This window comes from Schistocerca gregaria, chromosome 1 (assembly GCF_023897955.1).
Source record: "Schistocerca gregaria isolate iqSchGreg1 chromosome 1, iqSchGreg1.2, whole genome shotgun sequence".
Taxonomy (NCBI): domain Eukaryota; kingdom Metazoa; phylum Arthropoda; class Insecta; order Orthoptera; family Acrididae; genus Schistocerca; species Schistocerca gregaria.
In genome coordinates, this window is record NC_064920.1 from 320,528,771 (window position 1) to 320,542,832 (window position 14,062).

Consider the following 14,062-nt stretch of genomic DNA (forward strand, 5'->3'; position numbering starts at 1 on the left):
ACTCTCTTAGAAACACCATCAAACCAGATGAGCTTTTATTTTTGAGATAATGTATGATTTTCTTAATTTCAGGATTCATTCATATGATTAAATTTAATGAGAATTACTTTTTCCAACATACTGCTGTGATATTTCTCTTGAACTGTTTGTTTCTACACTTTCTACCATATTTAAGAAGTGATTATTAAATATATTTGGCATCTGTGACTCATCCTTTACATGCCTTCCATTTAGTTCAATAGCGATGTGGCCAGGTGTCCCGTCCCTTGTTTCACTACATTCCACACCGAGGAGAACCATGTGCAATAAAGCACTGTGGTGTTCAGACCAATCTTCTGGTTGAGGATAGTTTTAAGTAATAAACTTTACTACACTGAGTAGCTGATGTGATGTACTGCTAATACTATTACTACTACATCCATATTCCTGCCAACTATTGTGAAGTGCACGGTAAAGGGTTATGTCCCATTGTACCATTTCTTAGATTTATCAGGGTTTCTGCCAGATCCATCCATGTATGGTGCATGGGAAGAATGTTTAAATGCCTCCAAGCTTGCCAATATTGTCCTCGTGATCCCTACAGAAGCAATATGTAGTGGGTTCCAGTATATTCCTAAAGTCATCACTTAAAGCCAGTTCTTGAAGCTTTGTAAGAAGGGTTTCTCAGAAAAGTTTATGCTTATCTTCAAGAGTTTTCCATTTCAGTTTTTTCAGCATCTCTATAACTGTCTCCCATGGGTCACACAAACCTGAGACAATTCATACTGTCCGTATGTGTTCAATATATCATGTCAAGTACCATAGGTGCAACACTGTTAGGAATAAAATCCAAATGCAGCAGATTTTAATTTTTAAATCCACATGAACCTAAATACTTTAATGATGCACTGTCTACTGCTGGAGTGCAATATTGTATAGCATTGCCTTAATGGAGTAACATTCTCTGTCACACAGGAGAGAAGTATTTTCCAGAAGTATAGGCAATTCCACTAGCAAGATTTATAAATAATTCTCTTTATTTAACTGGATATATGAAAGGAAAAGACTGATCAATTTGTCAATACTTATTTATGCCAGGACATTTACCAAAACTCCTTCTCAGTGAACAAGTTCTTGAAGAAAATGGGGATTTTCATACAACCACTTGCACCAGTTGAGAACGTTTAAAACTTAATCCCTTGTAAAACTAGCCTCACCCATATGGAGGAAGAAATGGGCAAATTAACACTGTTGAGACACTGATGTTGTCTTCATGGCTCGATGGGAAAAAAAAGACAAAAATGATCACTTTGGATAATCTCCTGCTTTAAATCATAGAACTTCCTTCTGTGCATGGTATGTACGGCAATTGGTTTCACGTTTAAATTCCAAATGAGCCATCAACTGATATGGGCTGCATGACTCACTGCTCTGGTGGTGGTGGCGGCAGTGGAGGGCATTGTTTTGAAATGCTGGGATGCCTGGTTGCCCATAGTTCTCACTGTTCTTCACTGTCATATACTGGCATTTATATTTTTCTCAAATAATGGTAAACAGCTATAAAATAGCCTTCAAATTGCGGAATTTCAATGTACTATCTTTCAGTAATCACAGTGCATCCTGTGGCTTCATATTAATGTGAATGCCAACTAGCTCATTGTTTATGTACCTGTTCATTTTATAAAGCACACAATAATAAGTTTAGCACAAAATGAACACAATACAACATTAGTTAAGTAAGACAAAACTACACTATACAGATTAAACCTCACCAGGTCCGTTTACAGGAGAAACTTGTTAACACTCACCATATTCTGCAGTCATCAAGCCAGTCTAATTGGTATGTAAAATTTCTCATGCAGACTTAATTCTGACACTAAAAGTAACAGCTTTTTATGATCTCCCTACATGTCTCATATCCTCATAGGCCAACCTGGGCATGCCCATATGTATTCCATCTGAAGAACACACTGAGTTAACTTTTATTAACTCTCTCATTACACTTTTATTAACTCTCTCATTACAGCAACTCCTTTTGGATGCCCACATCCTTGCCTGTTCTGCCCAGACCCTCTGCACCTGAACCAGCTGATGTCAGTACAGGGATCCCTCATCTTTCAATCTATAAAGGAGGCCATAATTTTGTGGCAACATTTGCCATGAGTAAAGTGTCAGAAGTTAGCAGGGCCATGAGAGATAGTTGGTATACAGTCTGCCCTTTGCATGCCACTCATCAGCTGCCATGCCATCAGCACATTCCACAACATCATACACACTCAGCCAGCCACTGTCCATCACAGTTCCAAATTACTGCAGGCATGGGGTCCTCGCTTCACCACCCAAGCCACTAATGCCTCACCACCGTTGCCTCAATATCAATGAGTATTTTAAGTGTTGCTAAAGCATCATTTTACAACTGCCTACTTGCCTAGCCAGGGATGCTGAGATGACAGTCTTTGGAGAAGAGAACAGTATTTTTATGTTGTATTTGCAGGGGCAGAGTCTGTGTTTTGTTTAAGTTTTTGCTGTGCACAGCTCTTTACCAATTTTAGTGGACAAAATGCCTACTACCTGCTTGCAAATGGAAAGTACTGCATAGATGGCCGGTTGCGGTCCACTTATAGCCTTGCAGGATAAGATAGCAGCCCATGCTCTTAGGAATCTGGAATTGCAGGAACAGCTGCAAGCAAAAAAAGTCGCCATCTGATTGAAAGTAGGCTTAAACACTGGACAACTCTTGGTGAGTCCATTACATGTGCTGGAATTCCTTCACTTGTATCACTGTCCAGTGTGCAAAGAAGTTTTCCCACAGTTAACTTCATACCTCCATTCTCAGGGAACATATCAGGAAATATCAATGAATTTTTGCAATGTGTGTGCAGTGTTGGACAAATGTGTTCTTGGTCTGATGGATTTCATTGAATACCATGCAGCTAAAGTTGGCTGGAGATGCCTCATTTGAATCAGTACGGAATGCCAGTAGCTTTGAAGTGCTGACCAAGATATTATCTGACCACTATAGCAACAAAAAGGGTGACAGTTTTTACCATGACAAGCTGTTCACTCTCCATCAGCAGAATGCGGAAGATTTCAATGCTTTTGCCATTTGGATCCAATGAGTTCTACGTCTATTTTGGACAGAGGAAGATATGATATGCTCCCTGAAATGGCAAAGGCAACAGTTGTGGATTTATTTAACAAGGGGATAAACTCACAAACTGGCAAAGAAATAAGGGCAATGTCATCTCCATCTCTATTAGAGACTGTGCACCAGGCACTGATAAGAGAAGATGTTAACTATTTTGTTTTGTATTCTTCTTGTGGGAAAAATTTGTGTCCTGTATTCACTACAGCGTCACATTATAGATATTGTACATTCCCAAGGCACAAAACTGATAGGTGTCAGGCCCCCTGCTGTTCTCACTGTACAGAGATCAGTTGCTCACTTGTCAACTGTGTCCATTCACAGAGGATTTCAAGGGTATGGAGAATATAGATTGGGAAATGGGATAGGATCCAGTGTAGATGGTGAGGTCTCATTAAAAACTGTTAATCTCCTTAGTTTTCAGGGATTAAATAAGGTGCCAAACGTGATTGTAAAAGGCTAAATAAAGGAAAAACCAGTAAGAACTTTAATACACAGGGATGCTCAAGTGTGCCTATTACTTTTCTCTTTTGGTGATAAGCAAACATTAAAGCCACCACACTGTCACATCAATGGATTGAGGACAGTAAGTCTGTTTGGGACATGACATGTTGAGATGGAGACCAGTGAAGGAAAATTTGATGCCAAAGTGTTGGGGAAAAGAGAACAGGATTTTGGTGTTATGCTACTTTCACAGAGATCACAAACTGTTCAACTTGATGACTCTCATGGCCCTGATATAGTGGAGACAGCATTGCTATGGTATAAATAACCCAGAGGAAAAGGCCTGTTCCCCAAGTTTACACCAAACTGTGTATCTTAGTGTAGGCCTATTTACACCAAACTGCACATCTTACTTTAGAAAGTGCAAATCCCTGAAATCATTCATGGCGGAACAGGAATAATTCTCTGGGCAGCAACCATGATTCAAGAGACCACAGGAATTATATTTCTCGTCGATCCACTGACCAGATACAAAGTTCTACTTCACCTCTGAGAACATGAAAAAAGAGACATTAAATGGGCTGAAAATGTTAATAAAGAAATGTGTATTCTCATGTACTTGTACACAGTTACAGCATGTAAGAAATAATAATTCCATGTGTAACCATACTGGGCAGTGTGCAAGAAACAGAAGCAGTAGATGCTGAACATTTTCAGACCAAAGAAACAGGGTCACAGGAAACTTTGAGGTCACAATTGTATTAGAGGACACGGAACGCAGTCCACGAGGAATAAAAGAACACTGTCAAACTGAGAAGTATACACACTCATGCCACCGATAAAAAATCAATTGAGAGAGAAATTAATGCATTTATTGGAACAGGATGGGGACCTGTTGTATCTGTTTTAAGAGGAAACCGCATGGCTATTAGAGAAAAGAATGTTTTTATCAGCCACACATTTTACGCAGATTGAAATCTGACTGGAGATGCATGGTCGATACCTTAGAAGCCTTACCAAGTCATCTAACATTTGCAGTCCATTGCAGAAAAGAAGCAGTCAATAGCATACACGTGCAGGAATAACTCAGCATTCCTCTAGCGTGTGGCAATCGCCCATTGTCATAATGCCTAAAAAATGTATCGACGGGCAAAAATATACTGCAGTAAATTGACTTACAACAGCTGATAGTTAATCCTCCTCCTTGTCAACAAGAAACTCTACCACTTGGAAAATTGCAAATATTTTACCACACTAGATATGAGGTCAGGTTATCATCAGACAGACTCCAGCCAGCATTGTTGTACCGCCTGGGCTATAAGAATTCCTCAGAATGCCTTCTGGACTAGGAAATGCACCTGCCACTTTTCAGCAGTTTGTAGAGACTTCCTATTATGTGGACTGAAAACACTAAATAAGAGTAGTCATGTTTACAAAGTGCAAATCTGAGCCTAAAATTCGTCAAAATGGTTATAGTGATAGACAGATTGAACGTGTGTTGCGCTATCGACCAACTGTACATCGGGTGATTGATGATAATTCTGAGTCAACACCTAAGTCTACTGCCTTTTTGCCTTACGTAGGAAGCACGTCCAACAAGATCGGTCCTATTTTCCGGAAATACGATGTGAAATGTGTTTTCCGACCTCCATCTAAAATTAGAGCACTTTTGAGTTCCGTTAAGGATGATCTTGGACTGCGTAAGGCGGCTGTATATCGTATTCCTTGTAGCTGCAGCATGGCATATATTGGTCAAACTATCAGAACCGTGGAGGACCGATGTACTGAGCATAAACGGCACACACGGTTACAGCAGCCAAATAGATCTGCTATTGCCGAACATTGCTTGGATACTGTTCACCCCATGTTATATAATAACACCGAGATATTGGCATGCACGTCCAGCTATTGGGACAGTGTTATTAGGGAGGCATTTGAGATTAAATTAGCGAGCAACCTCATTAACAGGGATGGAGGTTTCTGTTTAAACTCTGTTTGGAATCCGGCTCTCTCCCTTGTCAAAAAACAGAGGGACAGAGTCAATGCTACCTCACCTGCAAATTCATAGTCTCACTATCGATAGCTCTGACTTTGGTCATCTTTGGTGGTACTAGTGTTCAGTGTGTGTGTGTTATCTTTCCTGTTTCTGTCTGAGAACCGAGGTATTAAATTTGCATGTACGCCGCATGTCCATTGCAGTTTGCCTTGAAAATGGCGGGGTGTTCTCCCGCCGAAATATCGGCAGTCGCTGAAAGTGTTACCTGGCTGAATTCCCAGAAGTTATTTGAAAATAGAATTTAAGTTCCAAAACAATTACTTATTTCACCCTATAACAAAAGATATTAACCAAGAATAGTCAAAATAAGTTAGGAAATTACACAAAACTAAGCACAAAATTAGATCTAGTGCTATATTCTTTAAAATTGAGGGCCAACCTTTCCCTTTTATGAAAATTATTCTCACATATGTTATTGGTAATTAGATCAAAAATGAAAAAAATGATTTTAAGGAGGCAGATGGCAAAACAAGAGAGGAAGTAAAAAGATCCCAGTTTGCTTTGCCACAGGTATCTCTTCTGTTACCCAAAGATTTCTATTAACCCTCGTCTTTTTACCTACTTGATCCTCTGCTGCCTTCACTCTTTCATCTCTCAAAGCTATCCATTCTTCTTCTACTGTGTGTCTTTCCCCTATTCTTGTCAATTGTTTCCTAATGCTCTCTCTGAAATTCTCTACAGCCTCGGGTTCTTTTGGATTATCCAGGGCCCATCTTCTTAATTTCCTACCTTTTTGCAGTTTCTTCAGTTTTAGTCTGCAGTTTATAACCAATAAATTGGGGTCAGAGTCCACATCTGCTCCTGAAAATGTCTTACAGTTTAAAACCTAGTTCCTAAATTTCTGTCTTACCATTATATAATCTATCTGAAACCTTCCAATGTCTCCAGGTCTCTTCCACATATATAAACTATTTTCATGACTCTTAAACCACATGTTATTGAGTTACACTCTGCAAAATTCTACTAGGTGGCTTCTGTTCCATTCCTTACCCCCTGCCCATATTCCCCTACTAGTTTTACCTTCTCTTCCTTTTCCTACTATTGAATTCCAGTCCCCCATGACTATTCCCTTAACTCCGACTAATTACCAATAGAGGTTGGGCCTGAACTACGTCACTGACAATACTCTGCTGACTTCAACTAACAACTGAGTGAGTGGTAGCCATCCCCAAATACTTTGTGTAGTACATTACTTGCTTTCTTTTCTTATTTTGAAATACATGAAGCGATTAATCCCAGTCCATCACGGATTTCGATTATGGCTCTTACAACACCAGAAGAGATCAGCGATCCATGTGGCATTGTGTTGGTACTGCTCTAGGCTGGCCCCCAGCGAAATGAAGGCGGGGTTTGTTTCCCCATACCGCTCCTTCCCCTGTGGTGATCAGAATTCTCATCTGCTTACACTTATGGCCATCTGCAACAACAGCCTGCAGTGCCTGGCCTTTGCACTACAGCAATTGCAAAACAAAATTTGCAATGTTGTTCAATGGCACTGAAATTCTCTCCGTAACTTTAAAATCAAGTTGCTGTATGCTCGGTTCTACTACTGTGCTAAGTGCTTGTCAATTCTATCTGTAGCATTGTCAAGCAAGGGTCGTAGTTCTATGAATACCCATGAAAACAGGAAATTAAGAGTCAGCACATTTTTTGATCTTCATATTGTGTGAGAAAAGACAAATAATATCTGGAAACACTTTATATCGGATATGCATTCCCTTCACTGGCAGGAAAATGCTCTTTTGAACAGAACAATCGTTTTTGGAAGCTTACATACAGCCAAACGAAGAAAACAAAGGCCATTTTGGAAGAAAAATGGTTTTAAAATTTGTGGAAAAGCAAACATTCCAGTCAAAAAGTGCCCAAGCAGAACTTTTTTTTAACAGTCAACTTCAAAGAACTAACAATTTGTTTGTGTTCATTCATGTAGTGTGACACCATTTAAATTTGTGCATCTAATCATTTACAAAGAAAATAGATGTAAATTTCAACAAAAATAGTGAATTTTGCATGAAAGTGATGTGAATTTTGCCAAAAACAGATGCTACATTTTCTGGTCCCTGTGCAATTGGTTCTACCTTTTGGAAGTCTGGACACAGTACACACAGACCAAGGGACAAATTTCATAGCTTCATTATTCGTAAGCTGCTGAGAATCAAGAAATGGAGGACAACCCTGTTTCATCCTAAAGTAAAATGAAAAGAGAAGCATGTAACAAAACCATAACTAAGATGATTTCTTATGACATCAAAAAACCTATAAGGCTGGGCTAGGTATCTGCTGTACCTTATCGGCTTACAACTGTCAAATCCACAAGCAGACTGGCCTCACTCTCTGGCACCACTTTTCAGCTAGTTATGACATGATCCTTCTCCTACTCTCCTTATTTCTCACTTTTTATTCCGACAAGAAAAGTAACATCTTTTCATGACACCACTGGCTGGTTGATGGCCTCAAATGCTGGCCTGGGCATGCCCGTATGTATTCCATCTACTGAATACAATGAGCCAACTTTAAACTAACTCTTTTATTTAAAAACTCCTTCTGATGCCTACAGCCCAGACTGTCCAAGTCAGATCTCCCTCTGAACCTGAACAAATTTACGGGGCAAACTTCTGTACACTCACCACATATTTCTACTGTTTCCGTGTTTGCTTTCCCTGAAATAAATTTTTTCTGTAAAAGCAACTGATACTAAAATGCCAGATGTGGGCTGGAGCATAAGTAATCACATTAGCAATGACATTCACTAACTCTCGGGCAAGTGAGAATTTCTAATGGAGCAGGTGGGGTGAACACAAATGCACAAACTGAAGGGATACTGTGAAGCTTAGGGACTGTGATACATAAAAAGGGAGCAGAATAGAAATATTATTCCAGAAAAAGCTTGCCATGCTGGTGGTAGACCGTATACCTACACACACACAAAGATGTTTAGGAGGCAGAATTGTAGAGGAATGTTTCTCTTGCTCTCCTATTCTTTCATTCACCAGTCCTGTTCACCCCATATGGGTAGGATCCCCCCCCCCCCCCCCCCCCCCTCTCTCTCTCTCTCTCTCTCTCTCTCTCTCTCTCTCTCTCTCTCTCTCTCTCTCTGTGTGTGTGTGTGTGTGTGTGTGTGTGTGTGTGTGTGTGTGTGTGTGTGTGTGTGTTTATGTAAAACTTTTTTATATGTCTACCCACTGTTCAGTGCCTTCGTTATGTGTTTGTTTTTACAATGCCCATTCTACTACACTCATGTTCAGAAAAATAAACAGAACACTTTGAATGGCTAGAGATAACACATTCATATTCATAGGAAATGTACATTAGTATGTTTTGCAGATATGATTAACATTTCAGTCACCTCAATTCAGCATGCATCCTGTAGCCTAGCATGCACAGGGTCTCCCACAGGCCCTGAAAACTTGTTCCATGCAAGATGGCATCGATGAGTAAAAGGTGTGAATCTCATCCTGTGGTATAGCCATCCGTGCTGTGTTCAACTGGTTCCAAAGTTCATCTGTGGTTGCTGGCACTGGGTCACAGCACATATTCTCAATTGGTGACAAGTCTGGCAGGGCAGGGCAAAAAACTGACATCCTGTGACACCAGAAGACATGTGTTCATGCAGCAACATGTGGTTGTGCACTGTCTTGCTGAAAAATGATGTCTGTAGTGGTGTTGCAGAAAGGGTATGGCAACAGGTCACGGGATGTCTTTCTCATAGGTCACACTGGTCGCAGTGCGCTGAACATGACACCAACTGTGATTTGTGGTTGTACCCAATAGCACCGCGCCCCATAAGGCCTCGAGTTGGTGCTGTATGTCTTGTGTGAATGTAGTGATTGTGATGCTGCTCCATCTGTGGTGAACCAAAATCCTGCCACAATTTTCAAACAAAGAGAATCTGGATTCATCTGAAAACACCACCTGCCCCCAGAGACATCCCATACACCATTGCTGTCTAGCATGTTTCTGCATGTTCGTCAAAAGTAGGCGGTCTGTTATCCCTGATAGTGTACAATATTTTGCACTGTACTACTGTTGTGTCAGAGGCGAGATCTCTTTTGCAGTGCCATTCGAGCTACTGACCTTCTCGGGGGACAGTTCGCGTGGTGCGAGCTGACCCATCGTCATGTTCTCCAGCATTTGTGGACCATTCAGCAGACACCCTCTGCATTGCTGAAACATTTCATCCCACATGAGCAGCAGTTTCCCAGAAGGATGCACCACATTCTCTCATGCCAATAATACACCCTCTTCCAAACTCATTGATTTGATGATATGATTCATGCAAATGGCTGTGAGGTACTGTGCATGTCTGTTCAAGTCACACTGATCCAACTACCTTTGGTCTATAGCAACAATGAGAGCCACAGGCACATTTTAACAGTAGGTGGTATTGCACCATGATATCGATGTTGACCCTGAACCTGTGGGCTGACATGGTTCAAATACTAATCATTTCAGCACAACATACTAATGTGCACATCCTGTGAATATGAACATCCTATATCTAAGTGTTCAAGGTGTTCTTTTTTTCTGAACATAAAGAGTGCATAAAAGCAGTTTAATTACAATACCTGCAGATAAATGTTTACAGAATAACTAATTTTGCAATTATTTACATCACGGAAATTGGCACTGGCTGACAAAATTCTGATATTTACCAGTTAAATCACAAGATCTTCAAACCATACTCACATTTCTGTATCAACTTACCATTAACTACTAAAACTCGAAGAGGAACTCTCAGTAGTTTTATAGGGCTGTTTACCCTCTGCATTCCAATAGTTATTTTATAAGAGTATTTCACAGCTTGTCCACGATATGAAGGTGGTGCTTCATTAGGCAGTACTTCACTGTATAAATCTGAAAGGAAAAAGTAACTTTTGTAGGTTCAATGAGAGAAACTCCTAAGCATTGGCATGTTAAATACTATACTTACAAGATTTGCTTTCTCCAGATGCAAGGCGCAGGTCACAAAACAAAATTTTTGGTTTTGTAGAGAGAACTATGTGACCTGTCTCTCCCCGGCATGGTGCAAACGAGGTGGCTGGAAACAACCCATCTACTACCAACAATCACACAAATTTTTGATTACAGACAATGGAAACATAGTAAATTTATAAATCACATCTTTTGTAACACTTTACGAGCTGAAAAAAGTTAAGTTATGGTGTGTGTGTGTGTGTGTGTGTGTGTGTGTGTGTGTGTGTGTGATGTGGGGGGAGGGGGGGAGTTTCACTCATGTCTACAAAATAACTGGTATTAAATACACAAAAAACAAACAGAGAAATTAGTTAGCATGAAGAGCTAGGGAGTGTAATTTTTTGGACATAGATCAAAAGACTCTTGACTGGAATATTTTTGTCATTTCATGAAAAACATATACTTTCAGTTTTATTACATAATTATATTGTTGTTGTGCCCTCCCCCCACAAAAATAATCTCCATTCCCTCTTTTTGCATTTGACTCCTCTACATCTCTAGTCATATTTGCCTTACAGAAATTTGTTTTGGTTTCACGAATACTTGTTTTCACAATAAATATTCTTTGGTACTTTCAACTATATTGCTATGTAATGGTCATAACAGACTGCATTCTTTATGTATATATTCTTAACTGTGTTCACTATGAAATATTTCTACATACAGAGCCATCTTCTGTAGTGCTCAGCATGACTCCTGCTGTATTTCTGTTTTGTTGACAAGAGACAGCTTGTGGCACAAGACAGGTTGTGTCAATACAGAGCATCAACACTACTAAATTCTTTTTGCTGTTTGATGGGTTGGATCCATACGGCCACTGCTATCTGGTAGGGATGTGGCAGTGATCTATACAAGGTTGCTGATCAGACGTCTTTTTTAGAAGGACAATCACACATGTCGTGGTATTACGATGTTTCCAGTCTAAATAGATACTTCAAACTACAAACATATTTGCAAATAAAAGGAAAGTGACTTCAAAACTAAAGTACAGTATTTGCATTTTGATGGTACAATTTAAATGGACAAGTCATCAATTAAATTCATATACAGATATTTCCCCAAAACAAAGACATACAGGATTAAATGAGACACAAACTGAATAGTGAAAGTGCTGAGTCATCAACAGGCACACAAACATAATTAAAATTTTGCTACATTTTGGATGAGTCCTTTAACTAGTTAGAATACCTCCCCTCTCCCAAAACCAACCTGTGCAGTTACATTGTGCTGCCTGAACACGCAACACCAGGGTTGTGTGGGAGTGGAGGGCACTCTCTCTCTCTCTCTCTCTCTCTCTCTCTCTCTCTCTCTCTTTGGGAGGGGGGGGGGGGGGCAACTCTCCATCCAATTCAGATGATGATAGCTGTAGGAAAGCCAGAAGTATCACTTTCAGAGTATTAAAAGCCTAGTCGTTAACTGCTGAAGCATTTGCAACAAAGTGTCAGAGTTTGAAGCAATTCTGGGAGGCAGTGAAGGTCACATTATACTAGATACAGAAAGCTGGTTGAAATCTGAAATTAACAGCAAAGCAATTTAGGAGGAAAATTTAAGTATTTATCAAACAGATAGGCTAATGAGAAATGGGTGTGGTTTATTTGTAGCAACAGACAAGAAACTAATATCCACCGAGATAGAAATTGAAGCTGCATGTCAGTTTGTTAGGGCAAGACTCAGTATCAGTGGTGCACATAAAATGGTAATTGGATCCTTCTATTGCTCATCAGACTCAACCCCTGATGTAACCAAAAACTTTAGAGAAAACCTCAGTTCACTTGTACATAAGTTCCCCAATCAGACTGTTATTATCAGTGGAGATGTTACAATGCGCCAAGGAGGAACTAGACAGGTTGAGGAGGGTGAAGGGTGGTGGGGAATGGGAACTGGCAGATGGCAAGAAGGCAGCTAGGAAGAGGAAGTATTCAGACAGTTTTACTTTGCGTATAGGCAATAGATTTGATCAACTGTCAGAGTTGAGTGTAGAGGAGCCTCATGTAGCTGTAGATGTAGGGAACATGCAGCAGTCCTCGGCAATTAGGAGGCCTAGGTTAGTTGCCAAGTCTAGCAGAAAGAAGAAGATTCTGCTGCTAGGTAGTTCTCATGGTAGAGGTGTCGGCTAGCAGTTGTAGGAAGTGATGGGGAGTGAATACGAGGTCACCAGCATTGTGAAGCCTATTGCAGTGTTGGCCCAAGTGACTCGCAGCATAGGGGAGTTATGTAGGAATTTTACGAAGGAGGATAAGGTAGTGATAGTGGGTGGAGCAGGGAACAGTCTTGATAGGGACAGGGAATATGATGTAGGTGATGACCTGGTAAAGACAGATACTCAAACTGGTGGCACTAATGTGCATTTCGTGCAGCTATTTCAGCGTCATGATCAGCCTCACCATAATGTAGCTGTTAGGCATGTTAACATGGGGCTGGGGAGGGCCCTGATAGCAGAGGGGATGTGTCACATTTCAATGGTGCCATTTGGATCTATCAGTAGATTGGGTTTCACTAGACATGGCCTGCATCTCAATAGGTGTGGGAAGGGGAGGCTGGCTAAGCTTATAGGTGACAGTGTAGTGGGTGGTAATGGTTGTGGTGGTGGAGGTGGTTGGGTCATTCATGGAAAAATTCCTGTAGTAGTTGGTGTTAGAGCTGCACCTTTTTTTAGACTGAAGTCAGCTGACAGGTATATCTGCTTAAAGGAAGTACCTCTAACTAAGGGCTCACTTTCCAAGGATGTAATGTTTCCAAGTACAGAAGGAATTAGCATATTTCATCAAATTGTAAGAGGTATTGTAGATAAAGTTAGTGAACTGCTTATAGATGTTTACTCTGAAATTACTGGTATATCAGAGCACCACTTAAATAATTTGACAATTCAGAGGCTTCCTTTACCAGGATACAGATTAGCTGGCTGTTTCTCAACGAGTTCCTTGCGAGGTGAGGGAGTGGCTATGTACATAAACAACAGTATTCCATTTGAGTCCATAGATGTATAATGACACTGCACCGGACAGATATTTGAATGTTGTGCAGGGGCAGTTGAATTTACTGAAAGTAAAGTTATAATTATTGTTGTTTATAGGTCCTCTAACTCTGACATCAGAACATTTCTGCTCAAGCTACAGAGGGTTCTTGATTCACTTCGTATGAAGTACCAGAAATTAGTTATAAGTGGTGACTTCAATATTAATTTTGTATTTGATGGCGCAAGAAAAAGGATGTTGGTAGATCTCCTAAATTCATATGAGCTGATGCAGACTGTGTGTGTGTGTGTGTGTGTGTGTGTGTGTGTGTGTGTTTTTTTTTTTTTTTTTTTTTTTTTTTTTTTTTTTTTTTTTTTTTTTTTTTTCCAACTAGGGTGCAGGGGTATAGTAGCACAGCCATAGACAATATTTTTATTCATTCTTCATTTCTAGATGGGCATTCTGCTAATAAAAGCATGAATGGCCTTTCAGACCATGATGCACAAACTT

General features: G+C 40.1%; 1 protein-coding gene across 3 annotated transcripts in view; it reads right to left on the bottom strand.

The window, feature by feature from the left end:
• The window catches only part of LOC126343665 (RAB6A-GEF complex partner protein 2), a 67,514-nt gene that overhangs the window by 27,305 nt on the left and 26,147 nt on the right, over window positions 1-14,062 (bottom strand). Inside the window, exons 3-4 of one of the 3 annotated variants that reach the window (XM_050001957.1) lie at window positions 10,555-10,677; window positions 10,329-10,478 (exon numbers count right to left, since the gene is read on the bottom strand). In XM_050001957.1, coding sequence (XP_049857914.1) covers window positions 10,329-10,478; window positions 10,555-10,677 — 273 coding nt within the window. Of the gene's footprint in view, window positions 1-10,328; window positions 10,479-10,554; window positions 10,681-14,062 lie in introns of all 3 variants that reach the window. The other 2 variants (XM_050001956.1, XM_050001958.1) reach the window with 2 other exon arrangements.